The sequence below is a fragment of the Solanum lycopersicum genome, chromosome 8 (assembly GCF_036512215.1).
Source record: "Solanum lycopersicum chromosome 8, SLM_r2.1".
NCBI classification, from domain to species: domain Eukaryota; kingdom Viridiplantae; phylum Streptophyta; class Magnoliopsida; order Solanales; family Solanaceae; genus Solanum; species Solanum lycopersicum.
In genome coordinates this window covers 13,255,936-13,281,485 of record NC_090807.1, presented here as the reverse complement: position 1 = coordinate 13,281,485, position 25,550 = coordinate 13,255,936, and the positions used below count along the sequence as shown (strand labels likewise).

At 50.7% G+C, this 25,550-nt stretch overlaps 1 protein-coding gene across 1 annotated transcript; it reads right to left on the bottom strand.

The window, feature by feature from the left end:
- Window positions 1-7,169: 7,169 nt before the first annotated feature.
- Window positions 7,170-7,832, bottom strand: LOC101257987 (uncharacterized). Its single transcript, XM_004244886.1, has one exon. The coding sequence runs from the start codon at window positions 7,830-7,832 to the stop codon at window positions 7,170-7,172; it is 663 nt and encodes a 220-aa protein (XP_004244934.1).
- Between the last annotated feature and the right edge of the window lie 17,718 nt (window positions 7,833-25,550).

Genomic DNA, 25,550 nt, shown 5'->3' with positions numbered 1-25,550 from the left:
TTTATACCTAAGATATTTAAAAATATCAGATTTTTTTATTAATTCAATTTATAAGCGTGCATAAAATACTATTTCCATGTAAAAAATTGGGGATATTACATATTTGATTGTTGGTAAAAATTATTTTTCTCTGTTTTAAAAAAAATGACCGTCTTTCCTTTTTAGTATGTTTAAAAAAAGAATGATCTCTATTTTTTTTTTGCTAACGACTTTTCACATTGCATGTTTAAAGTTACAAGATTAAAGAACAATTTTGTACATTTGACATAATTTTAATTTAAAACCACATAATTAAAAGTCTCTTTATTTTCTTAAATTTCGTGTCAAGTTAAATTAGATTATTATTTATGAAACGGAGGAAGTATTTAAGATATTTGACTTAATAGAAAATATATGGTAAAGAGAGATGTACAAATTACAGAGATTATTTTACTTATATTTTCATCAAGTAAATGATATAATGGCTAAGATTTCTTTTTCATTAAATATTAGTTATGACTAGGTCTCATATAAAAATCAATAGAAGTCTTAACATTCTCCCATGTGATTTGATATTGAATTTGATCTCCACCTTTGAATTATGTTTCAAGCTACTTTAGAGCTAAACTTATGATATTTGTCAAAACTTGTTGAAATATGACGAAGTGATAGTCATATATTTTGACAAAAGTTAAGTGAAACGAAGGTTCATATATTTCAATTTTTTATTTAAGTTGAAATAAGTAGTTACTTTTCAAGTAAAATGTAGATGCCAACTCTGTTTTTACCAAGGAATTTAAAGCAGACGACTTTTCATTTTTTAAAAATTAATCTTTCAGTTCAAGTGTATTTTTCCAAAATTTTATGCACATTCTTTGTGAATCAACTTTGAATATAGCGAAGTATAGTTACAGATGCATAATTTTTATAAAGGGATTTTAAAAATATTAATATAATATTTGATATTTAAATTTGAAATCTCAAGATAAATTTAAATAAACGACTAAGTAGACTTTTAATTTTTATCAAAGGATTTTAAATATAAATATAATGTCTGAGATTTAAATTTAGAATCTCAAGATGAATTTAAAATCCAAAAACAACCAATATCTATCTATCTATCTATCTATCTATCTATATATATATATATATATATATATATATATATATATATATATATATATATATATATATATATATTAATTTCTTTTTAAAATATCTCATTTATACAAGGTAACTTTTTATCAGAGGGATCAAGTGAATTCCCTTACCCCTTTCTAAATCCACCCCTCTAGCTAAGTGAATTATATTCGGTGAGAAGTTAGAAGTAGAACCCTCTTTCCCTTTCAGAAAAACAGATTAACGAAATATTTAATTCCGATATGGTTTTCAACATAGCTAATTAATTATCTTTTCAATGAATAATGAAGTGCTAATCTTAACCTACTGGGCTGTTTGTGTAAAGTCTAACAGTGATTTTGGGTGTGTTTGGAAGGACATGAAAATGTTTCGATGGAAAATGTTTTTTCAGAAAATAAATGGATTTTAAATTTAATTTCTCATATTTAGTTGGTGAGTAGAAAAAATTTGTTGGAAAATACTTTTAAATATTTCATTAGTAAATGAAAAATATTTTATAGAAAATATCTTTTAATTTTCACTTGAGATTTGAAAATACTCTTTAGAAAAATACTTTATGACTCGAAAATCAACCCGATAATTGATCAAGCACCTGATCCTGACATCCGAATTAGGACAAAACATATATGACCGTTCCATAATCTGACCCAGACCTACGACACCGGACCTGACCCAGGAAAAGGGGGGGGGGATGGGATAGGAGTTGGGTGACATAAACAAATTTAAATTGAATATTTTTCAAAAACACTTTTGTATTTTAAATTTTTTGACGAGTGTGACTTTGGGGTGGGGATGGAGGAATAAAAAATGAAAATTTCAAAAAATTTCATAAAATAATTTTTTTTTACTAAAAAATTGATGGGGGTTGCGGGGTGGGTCAATTTGAAATATTTTTAACAAATAATATTTATATATAAAAAATTTACAGGGGAAAGGTGGGGGGTTGTTGCTCCCCAATATACACGCAAGTGTAAGTGGTAGCGCAAGTAATATAAATTCTTTTTGGAACGAGTTATCATTCCCAATGGACTTATGATCAACTTATTTTCAAACTTAATTCCACAACTGAAAATAAAAGTAACTATTTCAAGAATTGATGATTGATTGTGAACTATCACTACCTTAACACTGAATAAAAGTAAGAAGATTTGAACGACTTAAAGATGATGTATCAAGCAAGAAAAAGACAAATTCCAATGCTGCAACTTACGTTGAATCTCATATATCATAGTATTGACTTAGAACTAATTTTGGTTATCAAGTTACTGGTTTATAGGGTTAATTATATGAGTCTGGTTATACACCTCTCGTCGCCTACTCCAATTAGATACTTAACTACATCGTTAAGCGGGGATAAGTAAGCTAATTGGCGAGAATTTATATTTCATCCTATTTCGTAACCAAGCAAGTTGTTTGTTCGGGCGTCACTCCTGAACACAAATCACCTCAATCTAATGGGTCGATCGAGCTCTCTATATTCTTTGGTCTATCTAACCACTCCTTTCTCAATTTTAAGATTATACAATAGATTTATCTCATGGTGATCAAACACGAAATACTAAAAAAAGAATATAGAAGTAACTTGTGTTGACAACCAAGAATTAATTCAAAAATCAAATAATATTCAACATTCAATTTGTAGCGGAAGCCCTAGAACAAGGGCGATTAGCTACTCATAATATTCAAAGACCACAAAAGACAATTGTTCATGCGATTTCCAAAAAATAAAAAGAGTTAGAAGATTAAAACCTATTGCAAACTTGGATTCTTGATGTTGCATACTAATAAAAAAAGTTGAATCCTAACAATGAGGTCCTAAGGGTCTATTTATAGTAAATAAGAAAATAAAGTTGAATTCAACTTCAATTAGGAGTCCTTTTAAAATCAGCTTTCTTTCCAAACTCCGCACAAAGCTGGGCGCGCCGCGCTGCCAGTTTGCCTTAAATAATCTGTAGTCAAAATGGCCTGGCACGTCGCACCCTTTATACGCTAGGTGCGACAGTATCTTGTCAAGCAGCGTCTTTTCGCCTTTAACTTTTTTTCCTTCCAACACTCGAACATTTCCCTTAGTAACTTGAAAAGTCACTAATCATGTATATTAATGTGCAATCATTGCAATCTTGAGCTAAAACAAGCTAGTGAGGTTAGATAATGTCCTAAACTAACATTAAAGATGAGTAATTTGTCGTAATTGGGCATATATATATATGCTCAAAATCACCACCCCACACTTAAACATTTGTTAGTCCTGGAACAACTCTATCTTATCAATATATGCTCTTAACCCTTTGGACTCTTCACCTAACTTCACAATCGACCAAATATATTTAATCATGACTTTGTGACACACTTTATGCACTTTCAACTATTCTTTACAGGCTACCACTCAAACAATTCACAACCTCGATGCCTGACTTCTCTCAAATAATTGTAGGCTAATGTAACATCATACAGACATACCACAAGATTAAGCACCAAAAATGTTTCGTTAATGCCCTCACCAATATAAGTGTAACCTTTATTTTACCACCAACAATCAATTGATTCATTATAGTATAAGACCATTTTTTATAACATGCTTTCTCACTCCCAATTGAAGTTCTACAATGTCCTAACATGCCATAAGCTTGCCCTTAGTGTACTTCTAGTTTTCACAAAATGTTTAGATGGAATCAAGAGGAATTTCATTCGGTTGTAATGTTAGCTCTGGGTAAGGAAGGATGTATTTGGGTAAACTTTAGTGACTCATTCTCCCTAATGCACATGTGTTGTTTTTCCTTACTAACATTTTCAACTTTTTCTTTCCCTATTACATGTTTTCCACTTTACTTCAGTTTGTACTTGAGCCCCTTCTTTTTGAACATCCCTTTTTGTACATCCATCTTTATTTTTATCTTTTTTTTAAGCATTTGGGGTCATATTTGTGTACCTTTTCTTTTCTTTTCTTCTCCACAAACTACTACCACCCTATTTATTTCAACCAAAGTTGTCATTTTTCAACTCAACATAGTGCCTTAGAGATTTATTTTGGATCAAACAAATGGTATCAAGAAAAGGTATTTGTCTACATTAAGTGGTTTAGAATAAAGTAATGTTACAAGGCTCAAAGGCTACACTAGGGATGTTTTATTTGGAAGCATACAAAGGACATTCAAACTTGGCTATTCAAAGACACACCTCAATCACATTCCACAATTTACACAAGTTATTCATTAAGCACACATGGGGCAAGTTCTAGATGTTATTCAATGCAAGACTAACAAATATTCTCACACATAGCATCACTTCACACATAAGGGCTCAACTTATAGCATGTTCACATATAACGCATTACGGTGTGTCCACACAATTAAGACCATTTTATTTATTTTCACTTAGAGTCAACACAAAGAGATTATGCTTGTTTTCATGGTTAATATCTCACTAATGCACACGAAGTTCCGTCACCCATGACGTCTACCCAACCATTCATACAAGGTTTCAAAGTGCCAAAGATATGGGTTTCATACTTTTACTCTTAATGACTAATTTACCCTTAAGATGATCGTCATCCATCTATCATTGGGAAACGTCATTTCTAGACGACTCTAAGACTCGATAAAGTAATAAACTAGACCTGAATGGTTCAAAGGGGCTGTCCTCGGGAAAAGAACTTATAACAAAATGTAAGGAACCCTACTAAAAATCAAAAAGACTCGATAAAGCAATAAACTATATACAATGAAGTTCAACTTCCACCCCACACTTAAACAATACACTGTCCCCAGTGTTCAAAAGTAAAATGAAGGGCAAAGGTAAAAGAGAACTATCCGTCGGCCTCTAGGATGCGTTCGAAGCATCATCTCCGGTATCAATGGCCTCGAACTTATCCTCCGCCAAGCCATCATCCTCATCAGTGTCATCATCATTGATGGGTTCTTGGAACGCCGTACCCATTCTGCACATGTGCATCACACTATCTATCAACGGGTCAACTAGTGTGTCCATCTCCTCCTTAGTCACAGGGCGACCACCTATGCACAACTGCAATTCCTCTATGCCAAACATGCGCCCCATACAACTACCATCACGAGTTTGCCTATCGATAACAGTCAAAATAGTCTTGTGGGAGGGATCATGCGCTTTGGTGCGCATGGAATCAACTGGGTGGAAATACCAGATGGGGGGCACGGGGAGGGCAGACATCATGAACTTCCTCCTCAATAATAATGCTCTTAGATACCTAGTGATGATGCTGCAATAACAGAAACACCATCGCTTGTTGGTCCTAAATTTTGATATTCTTCCTTAAATTAGCCCCCACATAGCCCTTCATTAACCGATATATGAGCACCACTCCATCCCATGTAATATCGGTCATGTGTTTCCCCATAAGTAAAGTATTACATATAATCTTCAACCAAATCCTATAATCTAAGTTATGGTGTCCATAGTGAAGTGTCAAGTGATGACCCGTGTCCCACTCTATCCCACATAGCAATATAAGTCAACCCACACAATGTATGACGTATATCACGATACAAGGGTTGTTCAACCATGGCTACAAACTCAGCACGGTCACAATTTGGGGCATCCAAAAAGTCATTTAGAGCTTCAATAGAAAAATGCACCCCACTATTTCTAACATACCCACTGTTTATCTCAACCCGACGAGTATTCCAATTAGCATAAAATTCACATACCAAACTCAAATTACACTCACCTTGATTTACAAAAGCAAATTAAAGTCCCAACACAGTGATTTTGGCGTGAATGTTGGGAAATTCACGGCGTAATTTATCTTCCTCCACGTACTCATCGCCGAGGTACTTGGATTTTTTTGGTCCTTGTACCAATATGTGACATAATGCATAACCATTTGCTACCAAACTTGAGGGGTGGCAAATTAGGGTCTTCCCAACTTGAACTTCGGGCAACCACCCCTTTCCTAGTCCTTTTTATTCCCAAACCACTAGCTACCTTTTTACCTTTTGAAGCCATCACAAAACCCAAGAAATGGAAGAACTAGGAAAAGCAAAGAAAGAGGAAAATTTGGAAAAAATGGAGGGGTTTCCGGTTGGGTTTCTTGTTTGGTTTGTGAGATTTGGTGGATTGGAGTGGTTGTGGTGGTAGATTGTAGAAAAAAAGAAAAAAAAATAGAAAGTTTTGGCAAGAAAAATGGAGTAATTTCATTTGTGTGGGTGAGAAGATGGGGGAAAGAAATAAAAAAGGAGAAGAAAGATGTTTGAGGAAAATTAAGTGAATGAGGGGGGGGTGGTGGAACGGTTATAGAGGGGTAATTTTGGGAATTGGGGAATTTTAATAGGTAGGTGGGAAGGTTGGGACTTTTTGTGGGTCCCATGGATAAAAATTAACTTTTCTGAATTTTCTTTTTTTGTAGATCGGAGGCAGCACGCTAGATTTGCTCTTGGAAAGTACTCACGTGGAACTCCAGCCGTGTGCTCCAAACAGGACCCAGTCGAAAAGGGCCTGGTGCGGCACACCAGCAGTGCGCCTGAGCCTTTGGCATGGCACGTTGATAGTGCTAAACAAACAAGCCTCAGTCAAAAGGAGCCTGGTGTGGCGCGCATGCAATGCACTACAAACGTGCCTCGGTTAAAAGGGGCCTGGGGCAGTGCGCCTGCCGTTCGCCACAAACAGGCCTCAGTTAAAAGGGTTCTGACGCGATGCGCCTGCCATTGGCGTTCTGTTTTCTTTGTGATGCGTTTGGGGCGTGCTACGTTGCTAATGTGCTAAAAATCATCTCTGAACTAATCCCTTGGCATGACATGTTAGATTTTTTGCCCACACTGTATTCCTCAACATAATTCCTCTAATTTTGGGTACCTCCTTCTTCTTTTTCCTACACATCAATCGAACAACGTGACATAACAATGGTGGGTTGCCTCCCACCTAGTGCCTTAGTTTTGGTCGTAACACGACTCATATTTTTGAATTATTTTTCTTAATTATATCTAAGGACCTATTTTAACTAACAAATAAGAAAATTTGAAAAGTCTATGCATAAGAAACTAAGCTAAATTTACCAAATTAAGCCTAACTACTACCTATTACATCGACTTCATGGGTTGCCTCCCAAGTAGCGCTTGGTTTAACATCACAACACAACACAACTTAGATAATTCATCATTTATCTCAAGAGCCTCCCAATCATGATCTGAATCAACACCAAAGTAGTGTTTCACTCTTTGCGCATTCACCAAGAACGTAGGTGCAATCTCTCCTTTTAGTTCCACAGCCCCGTGTGGTGACATTCTTACCACTTCAAAAGGTCCACTCCATTTCATCCTTAGTTTTAATGGGAATAACCTAAGTCTAGAGTTAAAGAGTAGTACCTTCTCTCCTAGATTGAAGGTACGAGTTACTATGTGCTTATTATGCCACCTCTTCGTCTTCTCTTTATACAGCTTGAAATTCCCATACGCGTGACGTTTAAACTCTTCAGGTTCATGCAAATTATCCACTCTCTTTCTATCGACTAGCTCAGGGTCCAAGTTCAACTTCTTAATCGCCCAATAAGCTTTGTTTTCTAATTCTGCCAGAAGATGACATGCTTTCCCAAATATGATGTAATAGGGAGAAGTCCCTATGGGTGTCTTATAATCAGTCCTATACGCACAAAATGCGTCGTCTAATTTCTTAGACCAATCTTTCCTTTGCGCATTCACCATCTTCTGCAAGATTTGCTTTACTTCTCTATTAGATACCTCCATTGGACCACTTGTTTGCGGATGGTACGAAGTAGCAACCGTATGAAGAATTCCATACTTAGCATGCCACGCCCGATGTTGCCGACCGTGTGCGCAGTCCAAGGGCAGTGATGTCATTCCACGACCGACGTCGTCCAACCGTGCGTGAAGTCCAAGGGAGATGATGTTAAGCCACGCACGACATCGTTCGATCGTGTGTGCTTTCCAAAGACGGTGATGGCATGTCACGCCTGACGTCGTTCGATCGTGTTTGCCGTCCAAGGGCTATGATGGCATCCCACACCCGACGTTGTTCGTCCATGTGTGCTTCCCAAAGGCGAAGATGTCATCCCCTATCCGACGTCGTTCAACTCTTTGTGTTGTTCAAAGGCGGTGATGCCATGCCACACTTGACGTAGTCCGATCGTGTGTGCTGTCCCATGGCGGTGATGTCATCCCACGCCCGATGTTGCCGACTGTGTGTGCTGTCCAAGGGCGGTGATGTCATTCCAAGCCCGACATCGTCCAACCATGCGTGATGTCCAAAGGCGGTGATGGCATGTCATGCCCTACGTCGTTCGACCGTGTGTGCTGTCCAAAGGCAGTGATGTCATGCCACGCCCAACGTCATTCAACCGTGGGTGCTGCCCAAAGGCGATGATGGCATGCCACACCCGACGTCGTTCGACCGTGTGTGTTGTCCAAGGGCGGTGATGTCATGCCACGCCCAACATTGCGTACCGTGTGTGCTGCCAAAGGGCGGTGATGTCATGCCACACCCGACGTCGTCCAACTATGTGTGCTGTCCAAGGTTGGTGATGGCATGCCACGCCCGACGTTGCCGACCGTGTGTGTTGTCCAAGGGCGGTGATGTCATATCACACCCGACGTTGCTTACCGTTTAAGCTGTCTAAGGGCGGTGATGTCATGCCACGCACAATGTTGTTTAACTGTGTGTGCTGCCCAAAGGCAATGATGGAATGCCACGCCCGACGTCGTTCGACCGTGCGTGCAGTCCAAGGGCGGTGATGTAAAGCCACACCTGAAGTCGTTCGACTGTGTGTGTTGTCCAAAGGTGGTGTTGGCATGTCACGCCTGACGTCGTACGACCGTGTTTGCCATCCAAGGGCATGCCACACCCGATGTCGTTCGACCGTGTGTGCTGCCCAAAGGCGATGATGACATGCCATGTCCAACGTCGTTCAACCGTGTGTGTTGTCCAAAGGCGGTGATATTATGCCAGTCCCGACGTAGTCCGACCGTGTGTACTTTTGAAGGGCGGTGATGTCATGCCACGCCCGACGTCGTCCGACCGTGTGTGCTGTTTAAGGGCGGTGATGGCATGCGACGCCCAACGTTCCCGTTCGTCTGTGCTGTCCAAGGGCGATGATGTCATGCCATGCCCGACGTTGCCGATCGTGTGTGCTGTCAAAGGGGGGTGATGTCATGCCAAGCCCGACGTCGTCTGATCATGCGTGCAGTCCAAGGGCGGTGATGTCATGCCACGCCCGACGTCATTCGACCGTGTGTGCTTTCCAAGGGCGGTGATAACATGCCACGCTTGACGTCGTCCGACCGTGTGTGCAGTCCAAGGGAGTGGATGTCATGCCACACCTGATGTCATTCGATCGTGTGTGCTGCCCAACGACGATGATATCATGCCACACCAGACGTCGTTCGACCAAGTGTGCTGTCCAAAGACGGTGATGACATGTCACGCCCGACGTCGTTCAACCGTGTGTGTTGCCCAAAGGCGATGATGGAATGCCACGCCCGACGTCGTTCAACTGTGTGTGCTGTCCAAAGGCGGTGATGTCATGCCACGCCCGACGTAGTCCGACCGTGTGTGCTGCCCAAGGGCGGTGATGTCATTCCACGCCTGACGTCATCCGACCGTGTGTGCTGCCCAAGGGCGGTGATGTCATGCCATGCCCGACGTAGTCTGACCGTGTGTGCAGCCCAAAGGCGATGATGGCATGCCTCGCCTGACGTCATTCGACCGTGTGTGCTGTCCAAGGGCGGTGATGTCATACCACGCCCGACGTCGTCCGACCATGCGTGCAGTCCAATGGCGGTAATGTAAAGCCACACCCGACATCGTTCGACCGTGTGTGCTGTCCAAAGGCGGTGATGGCATGTCATGCCTGACGTCGTCCGACCGTGTTTGCCATCCAAGTGCTATGATGGCATGCCACGCCCAACGTTGTTCGACCGTGTGTGCTGCCCAAAGGCGATGATGGCATGCCATGCCCAACGTCGTTCGACCGTGTGTGCTGTCCAAAGACGGTGATGTTATGCCACGCCCGACGTAGTCCGACCGTGTGTACTGTCCAAGGGCGGTGATGTCATGCCACGCCGACCGTCGTCCGATCGTGTGTGCTCTCCAAGGGCGGTGATGGCATGCCACACCCGATGTTGCGGACTGTGTGTGCTGTCCAAGGGCGGTGATGTCATGCCATGCCCGACATTGCTGACCGTGTGTGCTGTCCAAGGGCGGTGATTTCATGCCACGCCTGACGTCGTTCGACCGCGCGTGCAGTCCAAGGGCGGTGATGTGATGCCACGCCGAATGTCATTCGACCGTGTGTGCTGTCCAAGGGCGGTGATGTAATGCCACGCCCGATGTCGTTCGACCGAGTGTGCTGTCCAAAGGCGGTGATGGCATGTCATGCCCAACATCGTTCGACCGTGTGTGCTGCCCAAAGGCGGTGATATCGTTCCACGCCCAACGTCGTTTGACCATGTGTGCTGCCCATAGGCGATAATGGAATGACACGCCCGACGTCGTTTGACCGTGTGTGCTATCCAAAGGTGGTGATGTCCTGCCACACCCGATGTAGTCCGACCGTGTGTGCTGTCCTAGGGCGGTGATGTCATGCCACGCCCGACGTAGTCCGACCGTGAGTGCTGTCCAAGGGCAGTGATGTCATGCCACGCCCGACGTTGCCGACCTAGTCCGACCGTGTGTGCTGTCCAAAGGCAGTGATGGCATGTCACGCCCGACTTCATATGACCGTGTGTGCTGTCCAAAGGCGATGATGTCATGCCACGCCCAATGTCGTTCGACTGTGTGTGCTTCCCAAAGGCAATGATGGCATGCCACGCCCGACGTCATTCAACCGTGTGTGCTGTCCAAGGGCGGTGATGGCATGCCACGCCCGACGTTACCGACCGTGTGTGATGTCCAAGGGCGGTGATGTCATGCCACGCCGATGTTGCCGACCGTGTGCACTGTCCGAGTGCGGTGATGTCATGCCACGCCCGACGTCATTCGACCGTGCGTGCAGTCCAAGGGGGGTGATGTCATGCCACACTCGACATCGTTCGACCGTGTTTGCTGTACAAAGGCGGTGATGTCATGCCACGCCCGACGTCGTTTGACCATTTGTGGTGCCCAAATGCGATGATGCCATGCCATGGCCGACGTCGTTCGACCATGTGTGCTGTTTAAGGGCGGTGATGTCATGCCACGCCCAACGTCGTTTGACCGTGAATGCTGCCCAAAGGCGATGATCGCATGCCACCTCCGATGTCGTTCGACCGTGTGTGTTGTCCAAGGGCGGTGATGTCATGCCATGCCTGACATCGTCCGACTGTATGTGCTGTCCAAGGGCGGTGAAGGCATGCCACGCACGATGTTTTCGACCGTGTGTGATGTCCAAGTCGGTGATGTCATGCCACGCCCGATGTTGCCGACCGTTTGTGCTGTCCTAGTGCAGTAATGTCATGCCATGCCCGACGTCGTTCAATCGTGCGTGCAGTCCAAATGCGGTGATGTCATGCCACGCTCGACGTCGTTCGACCGTGTGTGCTGTACAAGGGTGGTGATGTCATGGCACGCCCGACGTCGTCCGACTTTATGTGCTGTCCTAGGGCGGTGATGGTATGCCATGCCCGACGTTTCCGACCGTGTGTGATGTCCAAGGGCGGTGATGTCATGCCACGCCCGATGTTGCCGACCGTGTGTGCTATCCTAGTGCGGTGATGTCATGCAATGCCCGACATCGTTCGACCGTGTGTGCAGTCCAAAGGTGGTGATGTCATGCCACGCTCGGCGTCTTTCTATCGTGTGTGCTGTACAAGGGCGGTGATGTCTTGCCACGCCCGACGTCGTTTGACCGTTTGTGCGGCCCAAAGGCAATGATGACATGCCACGCCTGATGTCGTTCAAAAATGTGTGCTGTCCAAGGGCGGTGGGTTATGCCACGCCCGACGTCGTCTGACCATAAGTGCTGTTCAAAGGCGTTGATGTCATGCCACGCCCAACGTCGTTCGACCGTGTGTGCTGTCCAAGGGTGGTGATAGCATGAACCGCCCGACGTCATTCGACTGTGTGTGCCGTCTAAGGGCGGTGATGTCATACCACGCCCGACTTCGTTCGACCGTGTGTGCTGTCCAAAGGCGATGATGGCATGTAACGCCTGACGTCGTCCGACCGTGTTTGCCATCCAAGGGCTATGATGGCATGCCTCGCCCGACGTCGTTCGACCGTTTGTGCTACCAAAAGGTGATGATGGCATGCCACGCCTAACGTCGTTCGACCGTGTGTGCTGTCCAAAGGCGGTGATGTTACGCCACACCCGACGTAGTCCGACCGTGTGTACTGTTCAAGGACGGTGATGTCATGCCACGCCCGACGTCGTCCACCCGCGTGTGCTGTCCAAGGGCAATGATGTCATGCCAAGCCCGACGTTGCCGATCGTGTATGCTGTCTAAGGGCGGTGATGTCATGCCACGCCCGATGTTGCCGACCGTGTGTGCTGTCCAAGGGCGGTGATATCATGCCACGCCCAACGTCGTCCGACCTTGCGTGTAGTCCAAGGGCGGTGATCTCAATCCACGACCGACGTTGTTAAACGTGTGTGCTATCCGAAGGCGGTAACGACATGTCACGTCCGACGTTGTTCGACCGTGTGTTCTGTCCAAAGGCGGTGATGTCGTGCCACACCCAACGTCGTTTGACCAAGTGTGCTGTCCAAAGGCGGTGATGTCATGCCACGCCCAACGTCGTCCGACCGTGCGTGCAGTTCAGGGGTGGTGATGTCATGCCACGCCTGACGTCGTCCGACCGTGTGTGTTGCCCAAGGGCGGTGATGGCATGCCACGCCCGACGTTGCCGGCCGTGTGTGCTGTCCAAGGGCGGTGATGTCATGCCACGCCCGACGTTGCCGACCGTGTGTGCTGTCCAAGGGCGGTGATGTCATGACACGCCCGACGTCGTTCGACCGTGTGTGCTGTCCAAGGGAGGTGATGTCATGACACGCCCGACGTCGTTCGACCGTGTGTGCTGCCCAACGGTAATGATGGCATGCCACACCCGATGTCGTTTTACCGAGTGTGTTGTCCAAAGGCGGTGATGGCATGTCACACCCGACGTCGTTCGACCGTGTGTGCCTTCCAAAGGCGGTGATGTCATGCCACGCCCAACGTCGTTTGACCGTGCGTGCTGCCCATTGGCGATGATGGATTGCCACGCCCGACGTCATTCGACCGTGTGTGCTGTCCAAGGGCGGTGATGTCAAGCCAAGGTCGACGTCGTCCGACAGTGTGTGTAGTCCAAGGGAGGTGATGTCATGCCACGCCCGATGTCGTTCAGCCGTGTGTGCTACCCAACGGCGATGATATCATGCCACACCCGATGTCGTTGGACCGAGTGTGATGTCCTAAGGCGGTGATGGCATGCCACGCCCGACGTCATTCGATCATGTGTGCTGTCCTAAGGCGGTGATGTCGTGCCACGCCCAACATCGTTCGACCTTGTGTGATGTCCAATGGAGGTGATATTATGCCACGCCCGACGTCGTCCGATCGTGTGTGCTGTCCAAGGGCGGTGATGCATGCCACGCCTGACATTGCCGACCGTGTGTCCTGTCCAAGGGAGGTGATGTCATGCCACGCCCGACGTCGTTCGACCGAGTGTGCAGTCCAAGGGCAGTGATGTCATGCGACACCCGACATCATTCGACCGTGTGTGCTGTCGAAGGGCGGTAATAACATGCGACGCTTGACGTCGTCTGACCGTGTGTGCGGTCCAAGGGAGGTGATGTCATGCCACGCCCGATGTCGTTCGACCGTGTGTGCTGCTCAACGGCGACTATATCATGCAACACCCGACGTCGTTCGACCGAGTGTGCATTCCAAAGGCTGTGATGACATGTCACGCCCGACGTCATTCGACCGTGTGTGCTGCCCAAAGGCGATGATGGAATGTCATGCCTGACGTCGTTCGACTGTGTGTGCTGTCCAAAGGCGGTGATGTCACGCCACGCCCGACGTAGTCCGACCGTGTGTGCTGCCCAAGGGCGATGATGTCATTCCACGCCCGACGTCGTCCGACAGTGTGTGCTGTCCAAGGGCAGTGATGTCATGCCACGCCCAACGTAGTGCGACCGTGTGTGCTGCCCAAAGGCGATGATGGCATGCCTCGCCCGACGTCATTCGATCGTGTGTGCTGTCCAAGGGCGGTGATGTCATACCACGCCCGACGTCGTCTGATCATGCGTGCAGTCCAAGGGCGGTGATGTAATGCCACACCCGACATCGTTCGACCGTGTGTGCTGTCCAAAGGCGGTGATGGCATGTCATGCTTGACGTCGTCCGACCGTGTTTGCCGTCCAAGGGCTATGATGGCATGCCACGCCCGACGTCGTTCGACAGTGTGTGTTGCCCAAAGGCGATGATGGCATGCCACGCCAAACGTCGTTCGACCGTGTGTGTAGTCCAAAGACGGTGATGTTATGCCACGCTCGACGTAGTCCGAACATGTGTACTGTCCAAGGGCGGTGATGGCATGCCACGCCCGATGTCGTCCGACCGTGTGTGCTGTCCAAGGGCGGTGATGACATGCCACACGCGACGTTGATTACTGTGTGTGCTGTCCAAGGGCGGTGATGTGATGCCACGCCGGACGTTGCCGACCGCGTGTGCTGTCCTAGGGCAGTGATTTCATGCCACGCCTGATGTCGGTCGACCGTGCGTGCAGTCCAAGGGCGGTGATGTGATGCCACGCCGAACTTTATTCGACCGTGTGTGCTGTACTAGGGCAGTGATGTCATGCCACGCCCGATGTCGTTCGACCGAGTGTGCTGCCCAAAGGCGGTGATGGCATGTCACGCCCAACATCTTTCGACCGTGTGTGCTGCCCAAAGGCGGTGAATTCGTGCCACGCCCAACGTCGTTTGATCATGTGTGCTGCCCAAATGCGATGATGGAATGCCACGCCCGACGTCATTTGACCGTGTGTGCTATCCAAAGGCGGTGATGTCATGCCACACCCGATGTAGTCTGACCGTTTGTGCTGTCCTAGGGCGGTAATGTCATGCCACGCCCGACGTAGTCCGATCGTGTGTGCTGTTCAAGGGCAGTGATGTCATGCCACACCCGACATTGCCGACATAGTCCGACCGTGTGTGCTGTCCAAAGGCAGTGATGGCATGTCACGCCCGACTTCATATGACCGTGTGTGCTGTCCAAAGGTGATGAGGTCATGCCACACCCAATGTCGTTCGACTGTGTGTCCTGCCCAAAGGCTATGATGGCATGCCATGCCCGACGTCATTCAACCGTTTGTGCTGTCCAAGGCAGTTATGTCATGCCACGCCCGACGTCGTCTGACTGTTTGTGCTGTCCAAGGGCGGTGATGGCATGCCACGCCCGACGTTGCCGACCGTGTGTGATGTCCAAGGGCGGTGATGTCATACCACGCATGATGTTGCCGACCGTGTGCGCTGTCCTAATACGGTGATGTCATGCCACGCCCGACGTCTTTCGACCGTGCGTGCAATCAAAGGGGGGTGATATCATGCCACACTCGACGTCGTTCGATCGTGCTTGCTGTACAAAGGCGGTGATGTCATGCACCGCCCGTCGTCGTTTGACCATTTGTGCTGCCCAAAGGCGATGATGCCATGCCACGCCCGACGTTGCCGATCGTGTGTGCTGTCCAGAGGCGGGGTGATGTCATGCGAAGCCCGACGTCATCCGATCCTGCGTGCAGTCCAAGGGCGGTGATGTCAAGCCACGCCCGACGTCATTCGACAGTGTGTGCTGTCCAAGGGCGGCGATAACATGCCACGCCCGACGTCGTCTGACCGTGTGTGCAGTCCAAGGGAGGTTATTTCATGCCACCCTCGATGTCGTTCGATCGTGTGTGCTGCTTAACGGCGATGATATCATGCCACACCCAACGTCGTTCGACCGAGTGTGCTGTCCAGAGGCGGTGATGACATGTCATGCCCGACGTTGTTCGACTGTGTGTGCTGTCCAAAGGCGGTGATGTCGTGCCCTGCCCAACGTCGTTTGACCGTGTGTGCTGCCCAAAGGTGATGATGGAATGCCACGCCCGACGTTGTTCGACTGTGTGTGCTGTCAAAAGGCGGTGATGTCATGCCACGCCCGACGTAGTCCGACCGTGTGTGCTGACCAAGGGCGGTGATGTCATGCCACGCCCGACGTTGTCCGTCCGTGTGTGCTGTCCAAGGGCGGTGATGTCATGCCACGCTCGACGTAGTCTGACCGTGTGTGTTGCCCAAAGGCGATGATGGCATGCCTCGCCCGACGTCATTCGACCGTGTGTGCTATCCAAGGGCGGTGATGTCATGCCACGCCCAACGTAGTTCGACCGTGAGTGCTATCCAAGGGCGGTGATGTAATGCCGTTTTTGACGTCCATGCCCGATGTTGCCGACTGTGTGTACTGTCAAAGGGCGGTGTTGTCATGCCACGCCCGACATTACCGACTGTGTGCTGTCCAAGAGCGGTAATGACATGCCACGCCCGACGTTGCCGATTGTGTGTGCTGTCCAATGGCGGTGATGTCATGACACACCCGACGTCGTCAAACCGAGCGTGCAGTCCAAGATGGGTGATGTCATGCCACGCCTGACGTCGTTGGACTATGTGTTCTTTCCAAAGACGGTGATGGCATGTCACGCTCGACGTATTTCAATCGTGTTTTCCGTCCATGGGCTATGATGTCATGCCACGCCCGACGTCGTTCGACTGTGTGTGCTTCTCAAAGGCGATGATGTCATGCCACGCCCGGCGTAGTCTGACCGTGTGTGCTGCCCAAAGGCGATGATGGCATGCCACGCTCGACGTTGTTCGACCGTGTGTGGTGTCCAAAGGCGGTGATGTCATTCCATGCCCGACGTAGTCCGACCGTGTGAGTTGTCCAAATGTGGTGATGGCACGTAACGCCCGACGTCGTTCGACCGTGTGTGCTGTCCAAAGGCGGTGATGTCATGCCACGCCCGACGTTGTTCGACCGTGTGTGCTGTCCAAAGGTGGTAATGTCATGCCACGCTCGACGTAGTTAGACCGTGTGTGCTGTCCAGAGGCGGTGATGTAAAGCCACGCCCGACGTTGACGACCATCTGTGCTGTCCAAGGGAGGTAATGTCATGCCACGCCCGACGTCCTCCAACTGTGTGTGTAGTCCAAGGGCGGTGATTTCAATCCACGCCTGACGTTGTTTGAACGTGTGTGCATTACAAAGACGGTGATGGCATGTCATGCCCGATGTCGTTCGACCGTGTGTGCTGCCGTAAGGCAATAATGGCATGCCCCGCCCAACTTTGTTTGACCATGTGTGCCTTTAAAAGGCGATGATGGAATGCCACACCCGACGTCGTTCGACTGTGTGTGCTGTCCAAAGGAAGTGATGTCATGCCACGCCCGACGTTGTCTGACCGTATGTGCTGTCAAAGGGCTGTGATGTCATGCCACGCCCGACGTACTCCAACCGTGTGTGCTGCCCAAAGGCAATGATGGCATGCCACGCCCGACGTCATTCGACCGTGTGTGCTGTCCAAGGGGGGTGATGTCATGCCACACCCGACGTAGTTCGACCTTGTGTGCTGCCCAAGGGCGGTGATGTAATGCAACTTTTGACGTCCATGCCCGACATTGCCGACCGTGTGTACTGTCCAAGGGCGGTGATGTCATGCCACGCCTGACATTGCCGACCGTGTGTGCTGTCCAAGGGCGGTGATGACATGCCACGCCGGACGTTGCCGACCGTGTGTGCTGTCCAACGATGGTGATGTCATGCCATGCCCGACGTAGTCTGACCGTGTGTGCAGTCCAAGGGCAGTGATGTCATGCCACGCCCGACGTTGCCGACCTAGTCCGACCGTTTGTGCTGTCCAAAGACAGTGATGGCATGTCACGCCCGACTTAATATGACCGTGTGTACTATCCAAAGGCAATGATGTCATGCCACGCCCAATGTCGTTCGACTGTATGTGCTGCCCAAAGGCGATGATGGCATGCCATGCCCGACGTCATTCAACCATGTGTGCTGTCCAAGGCAGTTATGTCATGCCACGCCCGACGTCGTCTGACTGTTTGTGCTGTCCAAGGGCGGTGATGGCATGCCACGCCCGACGTTGCCGACCGTGTGTGATGTCCAAGGGCAGTGATGTCATGCCACGCACGATGTTGCCGACCGTGTGCGCTGTCCAAGTGTGGTGATGTCATGCCTAACCGACGTCATTCGACCGTGCGTGCAGTCAAAGGGGGTGATGTCATGCCACACTCGACGTTGTTCGATCGTGTTTGCTGTACAAAGGCTGTGATGTCATTCCACGCCCGACGACGTTTGACCGTTTGTGCTGCCCTAAAGCGATGATGCTATGCCACGCCCGACGTTGCCGACCGTGTGTGCTGTCCAAGGGGGGTGATGTCTTGCCACGCCCGACGTTGCCGACCGTGTGTGCTGTCCAATGGTGGTGATGTCATGACACGCCCAACGTCATCCAACCGTGCGTGCAATCCAAGGAGGGTGATGTCATGCCTTGCCCGACGTCGTTGGACTGTGTGTGCTTTCAAAAGGCGGTGATGGCATGTCATGCTTGACGTCGTTCGATCGTGTTTGCCTTCCATGGGATATGATGTCATGCCACGCCCAACGTCGTTCGACTGTGTGTGCTGCCCAAAGGCGATGATGGCATGCCACGCTCGACGTTGTTCGACCGTGTGTGGTGTCCAAAGGCGGTGATGTACTTCCATGCCCGACGTAGTCCGACTGTGTGAGTTGTCCAAATGTGGTGATGGCACGTCACGCCCGACGTCGTTCGACCGTGTGTGCTGTCCAAAGGCGGTGATATCATGCCACGCCCGACGTCGTTCGACCATGTGTGCTGTCCAAAGGCGGTGATGTAATGCCACGCCTGACGTAGTCCGACCGTGTGTGCTGTCCAAAGGCGGTGATGTCAAGCCATGCCCGCATTGCCGACCATCTTTGTTGTCCAAGGGCGGTGATGTTATGCCACGCCCGACGTCCTCCAACCTTGCGTGTAGTCTAAGGGTGGTGATTTCAATCCACGCCCGACGTTGTTTGAACGTGTGTGCTTTTCAAAGACGGTGATGGCATGTCATGCCCGACGTCGTTCGACCGTGTGTGCTGCTTTAAGGCAATGATGGCATGCCACGCCCAACGTCGTTTGACCGTGTGTGCAGCCCAAAGGCGATGATGGAATGCCACGCCCGACGTCGTTCGACCGTGTGTGCTGTCCAAAGGCGGTGATGTCAGGCCACGGCCGATGTTGTCCGACTGTATGTGTTGTCCAAGGGCGGTGATGTCATGCCACGCCCGACATAGTCCGACCGTGTGTGCTGCCCAAAGTCAATGATGACATGCCACGCCCGACGTCATTCGACCGTGTGTGCTGTCCAAGGGCGGTGATGTCATGCCACGCCCGACGTAGTTCGACATTGTGTGCTGCCCAAGGGCGGTGATGTAATGCCACTTTTGACGTCCATGCCCGACGTTGCCAACCGTGTGTACTGTCCAAGGGCGGTGATGTCATGCCACGCCTGACATTGCCGACCGTGTGTGCTGTCCAAAGGCGGTAATGACATGCCACGCCCGACGTTGCCGACCGTGTGTGCTGTCCAACGGCGGTGATGTCATGCCACGCCCGACGTAGTCCAACTGTGTGTGCTGTCCAAGGCAAGTGATGTCATGCCACGCCCGATGTTGCCGACCTAGTCCGACCATGTGTGCTGTCCAAAGGTAGTGATGGCATGTCACGCCCGAGTTCTTATGACCGTGTGTGCTGTCTAAAGGTGATGATGTCATGCCACGCCCAATGTCGTTCGACTGTGTGTGCTGCCCAAAGGCGATGATGGCATGCCATGCCCGACGTCATTCAACCGTGTGTGCTGTCCAAGGTAGTTATGTCATGCCACGCCCGATGTCGTGTGACTGTGTGTGCTATCCAAGGGCGGTGATGGCATGCCACGCCCGACGTTGCCGACCATCTGTGCTGTCAAAGGGCGGTGATGTCATGCCACGCCTGACGTCCTCCAACCGTGCGTGTAGTCCAAAGGCGGTGATTTTAATCCACGCACGACGTTGTTTGAACGTGTGTGCTTTCCAAAGACGGTGAAGGCATGTCATGCCCGACGTCATTCGACCTTGTGTGCTGTCCAAGGGCGGTGATGCCATGCCACGCCCGACGTAGTTCGACCGTGTGTGCTGCCCAAGGGCGGTGATGTAATGCCACTTTTGACGTCCACGCCCGACGTTGCCGACCATCTGTGCTGTCCAAGGGCGGTGATTTTAATCCACGCCCGACGTTGTTTGAACGTGTGTGCTTTCCAAAGACGGTGATGGCATGGCATGCCCGACGTCGTTCGACCGGGTGTGCTGCCTTACGGCAATGATGGCATGCCACGCCCGACGTCGTTCTATTGTGTGTGCTACCCAAGAGTGGTGATGTCATGCCACTCCCGATGTCGTCCGACCGTGTGTACTGTCCAAGGGAGGTGATGTCGTGCAACGCCCGACGTCGTTCGACCGTGTGTGCTATCCAAGGGTAGTGATGTCATGCAACTCCCGACGTCGTCAGACCGTGCGTGCAATCCAAGGGTGGTGATGTCATGTCATGCCCGACGTCGTCCGACCGTGTGTGCTGTCAAAGGGCGGTGATGGCATGCCACGCCCGACGTTGCCGACCGTGTTTGCTGCTGTCCAAGGGCGGTGATGTCATGCCACGCCCGACGTCTTCCGACCATGCGTGTAGTCCAAGGGAGGTGATGTCATGTCACGCCCGACGTCGTTCGACCGTGTGTGCTTCCCAACGGCCATGATGGCATGCCACACCCGAGTTGCCAACCGTGTGTGTTGTCCAAGGGGGATGATGTCATGCCACACCCGACGTCGTCCAACCGTGCGTGTATTCCAAGGGTGGTGATGTCAAGCCACGCCCGACGTCGTTCGACCGTGTGTGCTTTGCAAAGGCGGTGATGGCATGTCACGCCTGACGTCGTTCGACCGTGTTGCCGTCCAAGGGCTATGATAAAATGACACGCCCGACGTCGTTGCATCGTGTGTGCTTCCTAGAGGCCATGATGGCATGCCACGCCATACGTCATTCTACTGTGTGTGCTATCCAAAGGCGGTGATGTTATGCCACGCCTGACGTAGTCTGACCGTGTTTGCTGCCCAAGGGCGGTTATGTCATGCCACTGCCGATGTGGTCCGACCATGTGTACTGTCAGAGGGCAATGATGTCATGCCACTCCCGGCGTCGTCCGACCGTGCGTGCAGTCCAAGGGTGGTGATGTCATGCCACGCCCAACGTCGTCGGACCGTGTGTGCTTTCCAAGGGAGGATATGTCATGCAACGACCGACGTTGCCGACCGTGTTTGTAGTCCAAGGGTGGTGATTTCATGCCACGCCCGACGTCGTCCGACCGTGCGTGAAGTCCTAGGGAGGTGATATCATGCCACGCCCGACATTGTTCGTCCGTGTTTGCTGCCCAACGGCGATGATGGCATGCCAAACCCGACGTCGTTCGACCGAGTGTGTTGTCCAATGACGGTGATGTCATGCCACACCCGACCTAGTCCGACCATGTCTGCTGTCCAAGGGCGGTGATGTCATGTGATGCCCGACATTACCCATCGTGTGTGCTGTCCACGGGCGGTGATGACATGTCACGCCCGACGTTGCCGACCGTGTGTGCTGTCCAAATGCGGTGTTGTCATGCCACGCCCGACGTCGTTCGATCGTGCGAGCAGTCCAAGGGCGATAATGTCATGCCACCCCCGATGTCGTTCGACCGTGTGTGCTATCTAAGGGCGGTGATGTCATGCCACGCCTGACGTTGTTTGACAGTGTGTGGTGTCCAATGGCGGTAATGTCATGCCATGCCCGATGTAGTCCGACCGTGTGTATTTTCCAAAGGCGGTGATGACACGTCACGCCCGACGTTATTTGACAGTGTGTGCTGTCCAAAGGCGGTGATTTCATGCCACGCCCGACTTAGTCTGACCGTGTGTGCAGTCCAAGGGCGGTGATGTCATGCCACGCCCGACATTGCGACCGTGTGTGCTGTCCAAGGGAGGTGATGTCATACCACGACCGACATCATCCAACCGCGCGTGCAGTCCAAAGGCGGTGATTTCAATCCACGCCCAACGTCGTTCGACCGTGTGTGCTTTTTAAATGATGGCATGCCACGCTTGACGTCATTCGACTGTGTGTGCTGTCTAAGGGCGGTGATGTCATACCACGCCCGGTGTCGTCGTACCGTGCGTGCAGTCTAAGGGCGGTGATGTAGAGCCACACCCGACGTTTTTCGACAATGTGTGCTGTCCAAAGACGGTGATAGCATGTCACGCCTGACGTTGTTTGTCCATAAGTGCTGTTCAAAGGCGTTGATGTCATGCCACGCCCAACGTCGTTCGACCATTTGTGCTTCCCAAAGGCGATGATGGCATGCCACGCCCGACGTCATTCGACTGTGTGTGCTGTCTAAGCGCAGTGATGTCATACCACGCCCGACGTCGTCCGACCGTGCGTGTAGTCCAAGGGCGGTGATGTAGAGCCACACCCGACGTTTTTCGACCGTGTGTGCTGTCCAAAGGCGGTGATAGAGTGTCACGCCCGACGTCGTTTGACCATAAGTGCTGTTCAAAGGCTTTGATGTCATGCCATGCCCAACGTCGTTTGACCATGTGTGCTTCCCAAAGGCGATGATGGCATGAACCGCCCGACGTCATTCGACCATGTGTGCCGTCTAAGGGCGGTGATGTCATACCACGCCCGACGTCGTTCGACCGAGTGTGCTGTCCAAAGGCGGTGATGGCATGTAACGCCTGACGTCGTCTGACCGTGTTTGCCATCCAAGGGCTATGATGGCATGCCATGCCCGATGTCGTTCGACCGTTTGTGCTGCCAAAAGGCGATTATTGCATGAAACGCCTAACGTCGTTCGACTGTGTGTGCTGTCCAAAGGCAGTGATGTTATGCCACACCCGACGTAGTCCGACCGTGTGTACTGTCAAAGGAGGTTGATGTCATGCCACGCCCCACGTCGTCTGATCGTGTGTGCTGTCCAAGGGCAGTGATGTCATGCCAAGCCCGATGTTGCCGATCGTGTTTGCTGTCCAAGGGCGGTGATGTCATGCCACGCCCGATGTTGCCGACCGTGTGTGCTGTCCAAGGGCGGTGTTATCATGCCACGCCCAACGTCGTCCGACTGTGCGTGCAGTCCAAGGGTGGTGATGTCATGCCACGCCCGACGTCGTCCGACCATGCGTGTAGTCAAAGGGTGGTGATGTCATGCCACGCCCGACGTTGTCCGAGCGTGTGTGTTGTCCAAGGGCGGTGATAGCACGCCACGCCCGACGTTGCCGACTGTGTGTGCTGTCCAAGGGCGGTGATGTCATGACACGCCCGACGTCGTTCGACCGTGTGTGCTGTCCAAGGGAGGTAAAGTCATGACACGCCCAACGTCGTTGGACTGTGTGTGCTGCCCAACGGTGATGATGGCATGCCACACCCGATGTCGTTTTACCGAGTGTGTTGTCCAAAGGCGGTTATGGCATGTCACACCCGACGTCGTTCGACCGTGTGTGCTGTCCAAAGGCGGTGATGTCATGCCACGCGCAACGTCGTTTGACCATGTGTGCTGTCCATTGGCGATGATGGATTTCCACGCCCGACGTCGTTCGACCGTGTGAGCTGTCCAATGGCGGTGATGTCATGCCACACCTGAAGTAGTCCAACCGTATGTGTTGCCCAAGGGCGGTGATGTCATGCCACGCCCAACGTCATTCGACCGTGTGTGCTGTCCAAGGGTGGTGATGTCAAGCCACGCCCGACGTCGTCCGACAGTGTGTGCAGTCCAAGGGAGGTGATGTCATGCCACGCCCGATGTCGTTCAGCCGTGTGAGCTGCCCAACGGCGATGATATCATGCCACACCCGATGTCGTTCAACCGAGTGTGATGTCCAAAGGCGGTGAAGGACTGTCACGCCCGACGTCGTTCGATCGTGTGTGCTGTCCAAAGGCGGTGATGTCGTGCCCCGCCCAACGTCGTTTGACCGTGCGAGCAGTCCAAGGACGATGATGGCATGCCACACCCGACATCGTCCGACCATGCGTGCAGTCCAAGGGCGGTGATGTCATGCCACGCCAAACGTCGTTCGACCGTGTGTGCAGTACTAGGGCAGTGATGTCATTCCACGCCCGATGTAGTCCGACCGTGTGTGCTTTCCAAGGCGGTGATGACATGTAAAGCCCGACGTCGTTCGATCGTGTGTCCAAGGGCAGTGATGGCATATCACGCCCGACGTTGCCGACCGTGTGTACTGTCCAAGGGCGGTGATGTCATGCCACGCCTCACGTTATTTGACCGTTTGTGCTGCCCAAAGACGATAATGGCATTCCACGCCCAACATCGTCCGACCGTGCGTGCTGTCCAAGGGCCGTGTTGTCATGCCACGCCCGACGTCGTTCGACCGTGTGTGCAGTCCAGAGGCGGTGATGACATGTCACGCCCGACGTCGTTCGACCGTGTGTGCTGTCCAAAGGCGGTGATGTCGTGCCCCGCCCAACGTCGTTTGATCGTGTGTGCTGCCCAAAGGCGATGATGGAATACCACGCCCGACGTCGTTCGACTGTGTGTGCTGTCCAAAGGTAGTGATGTCATGCCACGCCCGACCTAGTCTGACTGTGTGTGCTGCCCAAGGGCGGTGATGTCATTCCACGCCCGACGTCGTCTGACCGTGTGTGCTGTCCAACGGCGGTGATGTCATGCCACGCCTGACGTAGTCTGACCGTGTGTGCTGCCAAAGGCGATGATCGCATGCCTCGCCCGACGTCATTCGACCGCGTGTGCTGTCAAAGGGCGGTGATGTCATACCACGCCCGACATCGTCCGACCATGCGTGCAGCCCAAGGGCGGTGATGTAAAGCCACACCCGACATCGTTCGACCCGGTGTGCTGTCCAAAGGCGGTGATGGCATGTCACGCCTGACGTTGTCCGACTGTGTTTGCCGTCCAAGGGCTATGATGGCATGCCACGCCCGACGTCGTTCGACCGTGTGTGCTGCCCAAAGGCGATGCGCCTGCCATTGGCGTTCTGCTTTCTTTGTGATGCGTTTGGGGCGTGCTACGTATCTAATGTGCTAAAAATCATCTCTTAACTAATCCCTTGGCATGACATGTTAGATTTTTTGCTCACACTGTATTCCTCAACATAATTCCTCTAATTTTGGGTACCTCCTTCTTCTTTTTCCTACACATCAATCGAACAACGTGACATAACAATGGTGGGTTGCCTCCCACCTAGTGCCTTAGTTTTGGTCGTAACACGACTCATATTTTTGAATTACTTTTCTTAATTATATCTAAGGACCTATTTTAACTAACAAATAAGAAAATTTAAAAAGTCTATGCATAAGAAACTAAGCTAAATTTACCAAATTAAGCCTAACTACTACCTA

Excerpts from the sequence above, each read along its gene's own strand:
- LOC101257987 (XM_004244886.1), bottom strand. The coding sequence starts at position 7,832 with ATGGAGGTATCTAATAGAGAAGTAAAGCAAATCTTGCAGAAGATGGTG.